We start from the raw sequence: 12,423 nt of genomic DNA, 5'->3' as shown, positions 1-12,423 counted from the left end.
CCAGGTCCCAGCCTCTAACCTTACTTGAATCGACCTAATTACAAACAAACACTGACACACTGGAAGTTTACAAAAAAATTGCACAATTCTGTATTCCTTACTCTTCATTTAGTGCACATCTGCGGCTTGTCAGGGCGCCGTGCTTCCTCAGGGTTTCAGTAAGCTCCACATACAGTCTGTCAGCAAATTGCAAAGGGATTCCTTCCCACACCAGGATTAGGACGATAACCACTGCTGTGTCACAGGAATGGCCAGCTCGCTCCCGCACCAAGCACAGCAACTTCTCTTCAACACAGCTTCGTCGAATCACCTGGAGTCGGTGATTTAAAAAAAAAACAGATGTGAAAATTCATCCCTCTACCTACTCAGACTTTCATTTCAGCTCATTACTCAGGAACAGGAGTACAGGAATAGTTCATTCAGCCCCTCAAACCTATTTCCCCATTCCGTTACATCATGGTTGATTTATATCTTAACTCCAACTACTTATCTTTATTTCAACATCTAACCATAGGCTTCAATTATCACTCCATTGCTTTTTTTCCTGAATTGGACACAATTTCAAATCAAATACGTAATAGCTAAAAGCTGGGGGAGTGGTGGGTGTTTTAAGGAATCGGGAAGTGCTGCAGATTGGAAAATTTTCCTCTATGTTGTGTGAGGATCTGGAATTCCTGAAATGCTGGTGGAAGCAATATTAATGACAACTTTCCAGAAGAAATTGGATGTATACTTGCAAAGGAAGATTTTCAGATCTATGGGGACAGGCAAGAGAGTGGGACAAATCTTTCAAAAAGCTGGAATTGACAGGATAGGCCGAATGGCTTTGTCCTGTGTTATCAATCCGTAGAATCTGATAATTCCCTTTCTATGGTGTATTTAGCTCAGACAAACTTCACAGAACCTCATAAATCAGTAATTATTTCTTTTAAATGGATGCTATTTCAATGACTAAACACTTAATTTCTGTTTTGCATTCAAATGCAGCGATGTTTTATATGAACAATATGCATCCTGATAAAGAATATTATGGGATGTGGGCAGTGAAGATTGAATTTAGACCATAGGGTTATATCAATGCCCATACCAATAGTTTATTTCATTGCAAAGTTTAAACAAGATCAATTTGGATGAACACATCCATACAGCAGCAAAGTTTTGATGGTACACAACAGCCTGGTCATTGACATCAGAACAGATGGGCTACAATGCAGGGATATTACTCCTACACACCAATGACTCAAGTACCTTTGACAGTGCAGCCTTTAAAGTTGATGAATGTAAGCTGCCAGCACATTGCAGAATCCAAGACCACAGTGAAAATAATCAATAGGCTTGGGCTATTTTGCCTGGTGTCTAGGAGGCATTAGGGGTGATTTTACTGAGGTTTATAAAATCACAAGGAGCATGGATAGGGTGAATAGCCAAAGTCTTTTTTATCAGGGTAGCGGAGTCCAAAACTAAAGGCTATAGGTTTAAGGTGAGAGGGGAAAGATTTAACAGGGACCTAAGAGGCAACTTCTTTCGTGCAGAGGGTGGTGGGTGTATGGAACGAGCTGCCAGAGGAAGTGGTGGAGACTGGTACAATTACAACATTTAAAAGGCATCTGGATAGATACATGAATAGGAAGGGTTTAGAGGGATATGGGATAAATGCTGGCAAATGGGACTGGATTAATTTAGGATATCTGGTCGGCATGGATGAGTTGGACCAAAGGGTCTGTTTCTGTGCTGTACAACTTTATGACTCTATGACCAGAAAGGCAGAACAGCTACACATCCTGAAAGGTGAACGTAAGGACTGTGCTTAAATAACCATCTGAACCAAAAACTTACAACTGCTGGCATTTAAATTTACAGTTATCAGAGCTGGGCAGAGGCTGGATACATTGTGACCTGTGACATTCCTGCAGATCAATTAAAGATACAGCAGTACCTACAAGTCTGGAATAAATGATATATACATCCTGATGGATGCAACTTAAGAAGCTCAACAGAAAGATACAGCAGTTAACTTCATCCACACTCAAACAGCAATCCATGTTATTTCCATGGAAATCTGTCTGTCTGCACATGTGCAGTGGAATGAGAGCTGCTATCTGGTTTCTCCACAAGCTGCTCCACAACAAATAGCTTTGTCAGAATCTCAAATTTGAGATCGATGAAAGTATGAATTGATGTACTTGCAGACTAAACTCCCCAGAAAAAAAAATTGGGATCTGTTCATTCTTGTGTAAGCATGAATGCACCCTATTAACTTTGTGCTAATTAATAATAATGGCTAATTGTTAATAATTGCTAAGCAACCTCTCTGCTTCTGAACATTAGCTTTATATAACCATTTGTTTCTTCAGATATTAGTCATTGTTGGAAAGTTTACAAATAAATACATTCTTAAAAGTGCTTTCCTTTTTGATCCCTCTTTCTCAATGCAATTTCCGCTACCACACCTTTCCCCTTCTCTTTATGCTGCTCTCAATACCTGATTCAACATTCTGGTTCACATTTCCTGCTTCAGACTCTGCACTGCTCATTAAGATGCACAATTTGTTTGCCCCACTCAAGTGTTCTTTAGACATTGCTGCATGTTTTACATAAGAACAGAAGAACTAGGAGCAGGAGTAGCCATCCGGCCCCTCGAGCCTGCCCCACCATTTAATAAGATCATGGCTGAGACTCAGCTCCACTTACCCGCCCGCTCACCATAAACCTTAATTCCTTTACTGTACAAAAATTTATCTAGCCTTGCCTTAAAAACATTCAGCGAGGTAGCTTCAACCACTTCACTGGGCAGGGAATTCCACAGATTCACAACCCTTTGGGTGAAGAAGTTCCTCCTGACCTCAGTCCTACATCTGCTTCCCTTTATTTTGAGGTGATGCCCTCTAGTCCTAGTTTCACCTGCTAGCGGAAACAACCTCCCTGCCTCCACCTTATCTATTCCCTTCATAATCTTATGTTTCTATAAGATCTCCCCTCATTCTTCTGAATTCCAATGAGTATAATCCCAGTCTACTCAGTCTCTCCTCATCATCCAACCCTCTCAACTCTGGAATCAACCAAGTGAATCTCCTCTGCACCCCCTCCAGTGCTAGTATATCTCTTCTCAAGTGAGGAGACCAAAACTGCACACAGTACACCAGGTGTGGCCTCACCAGGATCCTATACAGCTGCAGCATAGCCTCCCTGTTTTTAACTCCATCCCTCCAGCAATGACAGACAAAATTCCATTTGCCTTTTTAATTACCTGCTGCACCTGCAATCCTACTTTTAGCGATTCATGCACAAGGACACTCAAGTCCCTCTGCACAGCAGCGTGCTGCAATTTTTTACCATTTAAAACATAGTCCATTTTGCTGTTATTCCTACCAAAATGGATGACCTCACACTTATCAACATTGTACTCCATCTGCCAGACCTTTGCCCACTCACTTAGACTATCTATATCCCTCTGCAGACTTTCAGTGTCTTCTGCACACTTTGCTGTACCACTCACCTTAGTGTCATCTGCAAATTTTGACACACCACACTTAGTCCCCAACTCCAAATCATCTATGTAAATTGTGAACAATTGCGGTCCCAACACTGATCCCTGAGGCACACCACTAGCCACTGACCGCCAACCAGAAAAACACCCATTTACCATGACTCTTTGCTTTCTACTGGTCAACCAATCCTCTATCCATGCCAATACATTACCTGTAATACCGTGCAACTTTATCTTATGTAGCAGCCTTTGGTGTGGCACCTTGTCAAATGCCTTCTGGAAATCCAGACACACCAAATCCACAGGTTCCCTATTGTCCACCATGCAAGCAATGTCCTCAAAGAATTCCACCAAATTAGTTAAACATGACCTACCCTTCATGAACCCATGCTGGGTGTTCCGAATGGGCGAATTTATATCCAGATGTCTTGCTATTTCTTCCTTTATGATAGATTCAAGCATTTTCCCCACTACCGAAGTTAAGCTAACTGGCCTATAGTTACCTGCTTTTTGCCTACTTCCTTTTGTAAACAGTGGCGTCACATTGGCTGTTTTTCAATCTGCAGGAACCACCCCAGAGTCCAGTGAATTTTGGTAAATAATTACTAGTGCATTTGCTATTTCCCCCATCACCTCTTTTAGTACCCTGGGATGCATTTCATCAGGGCCAGAAGACTTGTCTACCTTTAGCCCCATTAACTTGCCCAGCACTGCCTCCTTAGTGATAAATGATAGTCTCTAGGTCCTCACCTGCTATAACCTTCTTGCCATTAGTTTTCGGCATGTTATTTGTATCTTCCACTGTGAAGACCGACACGAAATAACCGTTTAACGTCTCGGCTATTTCCTCATTCCCAGTTATTAAATTGGCCTTCTTGTCCTCTAAAAGGACCAATGTTTACCTTCACCACTCTTTTACAATTTACATATTTATAGAAACTTTTGCTGCCTGTTTTTATATTCTGAGCTAGTTTACTGTCATAATCTATCTTACTTTCCTTTATAACTTTTTTTGTGGCTTTCTGTTGGCCTTTAAAGATTTCCCAGTCTGCTAGTTTCCCACTACTGTTTGCTTTTTTGTATGTTTTTTTTTCAATCTGATACTTTCCTTTATTTCCTTAGACATCCATGGCTGGCTCTCTCTTTTCCTACAGTTCTTCCTTATCACTGGAATATACTTCTGCTGAGCACTGTGAAAAATTGTTTTGAAAGTCCTCCACTGTTCCTCAATTGACCCACCATAAAGTTTTTGCTCCCATTCTACCTTAGCTAACTCCTTCCTCATTCCTTCATAGTCTCCTTTGTTTAAGCACAGGACATAGGTACTGGATTTAACCTTCTCACGCTCCATCTGTATTTTAAATTCGACCATACTGTGATCGCTCCTTCTGAGACGATCCCTAACTGTGAGATCATTAAATTATTCCTGTCTCATTACACAGGACTAGATCTAGGATAGCTTGCTCTCTCATAGGTTCCATTACATATTGTTCAAGGAAATTATCGCGGATGCATTCTACGAACACCTCCTCAAGGCTGCCATGACCGAACTGGTTTGACCAATCGATACGTAGATTAAAATCCCCCATGATAATTGCTGTACCATTTTTACATGCATTAGCTATTTCTATGTTTATTGCCCGCCCCACCACGATATTATTATTTGGTGGCCTATAGATCATACCTATCAGTGACTTCTTCTCCCTGCTATTCCTAACTTCCACCCAAATGGATTCAGTAGGACCTATATCATCTCTCACTACCGCCCTGATATCATACTTAAAAATCAGAGCAACACCACCTCCCTTACCTTCCTGTCAGTCCTTCCGAACAGTTGGATACCCCTAGATATTTAACTCCCAGTCATGACCATCCTGTAACCATGTCTCTGTAATGGCCACTAAATCATACCCATTTGCCATGATTTGCACCGTCAACTCATCCACCTTGTTTCGAATGCTCCGAGCATTCAGAATAAAGTGCCCTTATGCCAGTTTTTGCACCTTCTTTTTGGATCCTATTACATCCATTACTAACAGCTCTTGAGTTCTCCTTCCCTTTAACTTTTTTCCTAATTTGGATAGTTGACTGACAACAAATTCTAGTCCATCGCCATGCAAAGTCTATGAACAAAGTGCAATTGTAATAAACAGCTACCAGTATTTATTTGCATCTGACCATGCAATACAATCTCATAATTAACAACTGAATACAAAACAGTGGAAGCCGCATTGTCTTGTCACATGTCAAAAGTGTTGGACAAATAAAGTAATTGAAGAACTCACCCATTTTGCAATAGGACATCCTTGACTGCTTTTGCCCTCTTTTCCTGTGTAAATAATTTTCTCTATTCTGATAGCACTGCCTTTCTCACTCAACCTAGGGAAGAAAAGCATTATTCCAAAGATTAACCAAGGTAACCCAATTATAAACATTTTTTATCATTTGATTTCCAGTCTCTTTTGGAAGATAATCGATTCTATCAGCATGAGTCTGGAGTGTACAGATATCTAAACAGCACCGAGTTCTTAGCAGAGTTGAAGTCATTACGACAAAGGGCAGCGGATTGAAGCTCCATGTGTTTCACTATCTTAGAGTTGTTTCAAATACAGTAAATGAAGGGCATAAATAAGTAAACAGAATTGTCCTATTAGAGACACAGCAACCATCTCTTCATGGGATTCAACTCAAAGTGAAGCTTTAGATCCAACATGGTCCAACCTCACATTTTTGATGCCATAGTATTATCGCTCAATATCTGTAGACAGCACTGGAATAAGTACTATCTGATGATCTGGAAGTCTAAAAGCAGAATCTCTTCGGTTAATTAGGAAAAAATAGAGTTGCCACTACATTCCTGAGTGTCTACTGTAGGCCATCGACTAGTGAGAAAGATATCGAGGAGTACATTTGCAAGGCAATTACAGAGAAATGCACATACCCATTGGAGGTGATAACGTGAGTGTTTTGATTATCCATAGGCTCCAGCAGTAATACAGTAAAGCAGCATGAGGGGAAAGTAATTCTGAAGTGAGTGAGAATTTTCTTCAGCAGCCCAACGAGGAAAAAGGCATTGCTGGATCTGATTCTGAGCGATGAGGTGAGCCAAGGGAATTAAGTGTCAGTAGGTGAACACTGGCCATACTGTTATAAGATTTAGGCTAACAATGGAAACAATTAACAATTAATTAGAAGAGGGCCAAATCAAAGAATCTGTACTGGAATTGGAATCAGAATCAATTATTGGTAGACAAAAGTAAAACAGACAACAGGGCACTCCGAAATGGTCCTGGTCCAACAGGATACATTCCTACAAGCGGGAAAACCAGAATAAGCAAAAGCTGGAGCATGCTGGCTGAGGGAAGTCATAGACAGTAAGACAAAAATAATAAAAAAGGAGAGTGTGTGACATTTCAGGTCAATAATACAAGTGAGAGCAAGGCTGAAATTGAAAGATCAGATGGGAAGTGATAAAAGAAATAAAAGGAATAAAGCGAGACATTGAAAAGCTGGGGATCCAAAAGTCTCCCATTCCTAACAAATAGTAAAAGGAGAACTAAATGTGGAAGCAGAGGGCAAGGCTGAGATATTAAATTAGTACTTTAATTCAGTCTTTACCAAGGGTGACGATGTTACCAAAATTATAGTTGAAAATCATACTGAAAAGATAAAAAGGAGATATTAGAGACATGGATGTACTTAGGTTGTTAAGTCACTTGGACTGAATCAGATACATTTGATGATACCAAGCAAAATAAGATTGGAAATTGCAGGATATTGGCCATAATCTTCAAATCCTCCTTCGATACAGGAGTGGTGCCTAGCAATTATAGGGCTAGTCAGATTAACATTGGTGGTACAACCACAATAATCCAGTGCAAAAATCAATAGTAAAGCAAAATATTGTGGCAGCTGGAAATCTGAAATAAGAAGTCAAAATTTTTCCAAAACTCAGCAAGTCAGGCAATATTTATGGAGAGAAATAGAGTTAATGTTTCAAGTCAATGACCTCGCACAAAAACTGAATAAGTGCAAGTGTTTCTAAGTGAGTGAAAGAGAGCATAGGCAGGAAGAACAAAAGAAAAGATCTGCAAAAGGGTGAAGGGCAGGGTAGATAAATAATGAAAGATTTTATGATGTACCAGCCAAAAAGAATGCAAATGTATATAGTGAAGAAACAAAGATTCTGTCCAAATGAGGTGTGAATTGCTACATAAAAAGCCATCTGAATGCACCAAGAAGGGACAAAGAAAGAAACAAGTTGATCAGCCCAATAAAAACAATAGAAAAGCACTCTGCTGCCAAATGGGGTAATTCGCTTACACAAGAAAGGTTTGCCTCTCAACCAGAAATTGCTGATAACAATAATTCTTTGACACATCCAGCCTTCCACTTATCCATTCAAAGGCAAAATGTGAAAGAACGACCAATCACCAGCCAAGTTTACTTGTTCTTGTGTTTCATTATTATTCCATTGACTCATCCAGCTCACAGTAACAGTTCCCATGCCCTTTCCATTCACAACTGGAACATGTAAAGTGAGTCAATCCCTTTTAAAGAGACCTTCAGCTCTTTCCAAGTTAGCTCCTCTCAAAAAAAATGTAAACACTTCAAGCCAAGTAAAAACAAAAGGTGACGGCACAGATTTCACTCAAAAATTAAAGATGGCTAAAAAGGCTTGTGGCTTTGCAGGGATGAAATCTGAGCAGTCAAATTGACTTCCAGTTCCATGCTGTGCATTCAACCAGTAACTGGTCACGCCAAGCACATTTCACACTGACATTCGGAAGCATTCAGCTTTAATGCTGTAGGAAATCCCTCCAGCCAAATTAGCAAGTGCTTCTTTCCCAAAGATATGTGCGCTGCATTTATATAAATGGAATATGGAGGCCCAGAGATTTACTGGGGCTGGAGCTTTGCTTCTCTGTTGTGACAATGCTTCAGAACGTGTCCACTATCAAGATAGTTCCCTAAACCTGGGCAAGGTCCTGAACCTTTACTTTAGCTTTCTGTCATGCAAGAGGTGCTCTGGAAGAGGCTGCAACCCAGGGGAGGAACCTGGAACTGAGCTACAGGGAGCATGGAAGTGTGTGGAGCTCAAGTGTTGGTGGGTCACAAGATTTAGTCGTATCCTGGGATGTTAGAGGAGGGGTAGGCAGCTTGTCAATCCAAGAGGGGGAGTCCAATCACAAGGAGGGGGTGGGGGCCTTTGGACAGAGTCTGATCTTGACAGACTGAGGGTGGTCAATCCTCAGGCATGGAGTGTTTATTTTGGGGGGGGGGGGGGGGGCGGGGGGGGGGGGGGGGTGGGATGCTGTGGAAGGTCCCATCTCTGATCCCAGGGGTGCCTGCTGGTAGAAGTAGCAAAGGTGTCCACTCAGATGAGGAGGTCTGACTGTAGATGGCTGGTAGGTAGGGACGCTTGGTGGGGTAGGAGGAGGAAACATCTCTTGCTCTTCCTGACTGTGAAGCAGTGCTGAAAAAACAATTAATTGTTTTGATGAGGCAGCCTTTACCTCTGCTGAAGTGTCAGATTTTCCTTTAGCGCACTGATAACCAAATACTGCCTGATTCCTCCCCAAGGTCCCTATATTGTTACAGAGATTGAACCCCTCATAATTACAATTGAAACACAAGTCCCTAATCTGTTACAGTGAGAGAGTAGGGGTTCCCTTCTAATAATTAAACCTGAAACACCCAGAGAAGATCACCTCACCTCGCCTAATCTGTTAAACTGTTACAGAGAAGGGGGGGTTAAATGAAAGAAAATCCCCGATATTAACTTTATAAGTAACCAATAACAACTTATTTATTTAACCCTAACAGTGAACAAATTAACAGAACTACTAACAAACTGAACAATTCCCCCTTAACTAGTAGCTATTCCCTAAACTGAACTAAATTCTACTGGTACGCTGTTCCAATAAGCACAAGTCCTACTTATATAAACCCAAGTAATAAGAAAATAAATTAAAACTCAGTCTCTCAAAGTCTACACACTTTTCTCCTGCTGTTCTCAAGTCATAAAAGCCTTTCTTCCACTGATCTGGCTATCAGGGATGTTTTCTCTGTGGAGTCTTCTGTGGGGACTCTTAGCATCTTTTTTGGATAGATAGTGCTTTCTTAGCGAGCTTAGCAATTTTTTTGAGAGTGCTTATTTCTCAGATGGTGGTTGCTGTCACACCAATGTTCAAAAACCCTCTTCTTATATACCTCGGATGATATGTCAATTTTCTTACAATAGCATTGATCCGAGATTGTCAAAACCATCAGATTTAAATTCAGTTGGCTTTCAGTCACTAAGCACTTGGTTTAAATGAATTGCCGATTCCAACTAGTTGCCAAAACATCAAAACATGCTTAAGGTTCCAATCACACAGCCAATTGATATAGATTTCAATTTTAGGACTGGCTGTACCACTTCAGCTGTGTACACACATTTTATGTATATATCTCCAAGTTCAGAAAAGCACTTTACCTCTTAAAGGAGCCACATACTGTTCTCCCTTATCGTTTTTTTAAAAAAAAAAACAAATTCTAGTATCCTGCCTTCCAATTCACGATTACTCAGCACAACTTCATAACGATATGTTAAAAGGATCTAGCAACAGTTTCAAGCAGCTGCCCAGGACTTTGCTCATTTCTCAGTTAGCTTTGCTTTGTATCTCTACAGTTTTTAACCCAAAAGTCTTCAGATAGTAAACGGGGTGGCACAGTAGCTTACTGGTTAGCACTGTTGCCTCACAGAACCAGGGACCCAGGTTCAATTCCAGCCTTAGATGACTGTCTGTGTGGAGTTTGCACATTCTCTCTGTGTCTGTGTTGGGTTTCCTCCCACAGTCCAAAACTGTACAGATTAGATGGATTGGCCATGCTAAATTGTCCCTAGTGTCCAGGGATATGCAGGTTAGATGGATTAGCCATGGGAGGTGCAGGGTTACAGGAATAGGGTGGGGAGGGGGCATTGAGTCTAAGTAGAGGGTCTGAATGGCCTGCTTCAACTCTGTAGGGGACTTCAGTGGTGTTTAGGTTTTTGCCTTCAGAAGTCATGGAACTACAGGACCCTGAGGGAATATTGAATGGTTGTTCCCATTAATTTACACTTATTAAGGCTAATTACAGTTGGTGTTCAGTCAGGCTCATTCACACTCAGCCAGGCTCATTCACACTCAGCCAGTAACCCTAAAACTATTCCTTCCTGTATTCTCCACTCTCAGAATTCAAACAGCCAAATTATTTGAAGTAGCATGATGGCTCAGTGGTTAGTACTGCTATCACTCAGGGCCAATAACCCAGTTTCCATCCTAGCCTTGGGCAACAGTCTGTGTGAAGTTTGCACATTCTCCCTGTGTCTGCGTGGGTTGCCTCCCACAATCCAAAGATTAGGTTAGGTGGATGCTAAATTGCCCTAAAGGATCCATCAGTGTGCAGGGTTACAGGGATAGGGGGAGCAGGATGTTGTTCAGAGGTCGGTATGGGCTGAATGGCCTCTTTCTGCACTATAGGGTTTCTATGAATAAGAAAGAGAAGCCTAAATAGAACTTAGGGATTTTGGCTTCAAAGCTGCATGTTGTAGCCCATATACCTGAGTTAATATGTTTTATCAATTCACAAAATTGTATGTTGCATTAATAAATTTTATTTGTTCATCCACAGGATTTGGTGTTGGAAATTGGTATTAGTATTGGAAAAGCCAGTAATTATTTCCCATCCCTAACAGCTCAATAAGGTCAGGATGAGCTGCCTTCTTAAACTACTGCGGTCCATGTGGGTGTAGATATTCCATCTTGCTGGTAGGGAGGGTTTTCCAGGATCTTGGCTAATGACAGTGAAGGAACATGGGAATAATTCTAGCTTAGATGGGATTTAACAGCTGTTGGTACTGCCCTTGTCCTTCTAGGCAGTAGAAGTCACAGGTTTACCAAATACTGTTGAAGGAACCTCAGAGTTATTTCAGTGCATCGTGTAGAGGGTACATACTGCTGTCACTGTACACTGCTGATGAAGGTAGTAAATGGTTAACATGGTGCCATTTGAGTAGGCTGCTTTGTCCTGGGTAGTGTGGAATTTCTTGGGTGACATTAAGCAGAGAATATTCTGACCTATTCCTGCCTTGTTAGATCAGGGACAAGCTTTGGGAAGCCAGGAAGTGAGTCACTTATCCCAGAATTCCTAGTCACTGATTTACACTTGTAGCTCTGGTAAATAGGTGGCTGGTCCAGTTAAGTTTCTAGTCAATAGTGTCTCCCCCTGAACTCCCTGATATTAATACTAGTGGATGGAGTGGTGGTACCATTGAATATCAAGAGGAGATGGCTTGATGGCTTCTTGTTGGAGATGGTCCTTGTCTAGCAATTTCGTACTTACAACTTGCATACAACTTAGAAACACAAGTAGGCCACTCAGCCCCTCAAAACTGCTCCACCATGCGATAGGATCATGGCTGATCTGATTACCCCACCTTCCCGACCAATAACATTTCAATCCCACACTTCAAGAATCTATCAAATTCTGCCTTTGGAGGATTCAAAGACTCTGCTTCCACAGGCTTTTCATGAGTAGAGTTCCAAAGACTGAAAACATAGGTTTCTTTGAGAAAAGAATTCTCCTTGCCTCCGACTTTAATAGACGATCCTTTATTTTTAAACAGTGACTACTAGTTCTGGATTGTCTCACAAGAATATAAAATATCCTGGAAGCAGGAAGGCTGACGTTTCGGGCCTAGACCCTTCTTCAGAAATGGGGGAGGGGAAGGGGGTTCTGAAATAAATAGGGAGAGAGGGGGAGGCGGATAGAACATGGATAGAGGAGAAGATAGGTGGAGAAGAGACAGACCGGTCAAAGAGGCGGGGATGTGGCCAGTAAAGGTGAGCGTAGGTGGGGAGGTAGGGAGGAGATAGGTCAGTCCAGGGAGGACGGACAGGTCAAGGGGGCGG

The 12,423-nt window shown here is 41.5% G+C and overlaps 1 protein-coding gene and 1 non-coding gene across 2 annotated transcripts in view; both read right to left on the bottom strand.

Annotated features, from left to right (window-relative positions):
- Positions 1-12,423, bottom strand: part of LOC109917413 (methylcytosine dioxygenase TET3-like) — a gene marked incomplete at its 5' end in the record, with an annotated part of 225,051 nt that overhangs the window by 200,056 nt on the left and 12,572 nt on the right. The window contains 2 exons of the mRNA XM_048619742.1: positions 102-310; positions 5,773-5,866. Coding sequence (XP_048475699.1) covers positions 102-310; positions 5,773-5,866 — 303 coding nt within the window. The remainder of the gene's footprint in view (positions 1-101; positions 311-5,772; positions 5,867-12,423) is intronic.
- LOC125482869 lies at positions 1,136-1,321 on the bottom strand. Its single transcript, XR_007261838.1, has one exon. It is a non-coding gene; the product is annotated as a small nucleolar RNA SNORA53 (small nucleolar RNA).

This window comes from Rhincodon typus, chromosome 3 (genome assembly GCF_021869965.1).
Source record: "Rhincodon typus isolate 14 chromosome 3, sRhiTyp1.1, whole genome shotgun sequence".
In the NCBI taxonomy this organism is placed as follows: domain Eukaryota; kingdom Metazoa; phylum Chordata; class Chondrichthyes; order Orectolobiformes; family Rhincodontidae; genus Rhincodon; species Rhincodon typus.
Note: the sequence above shows the minus strand (reverse complement) of the source record. Positions and strands in the feature narration are given on the sequence as shown.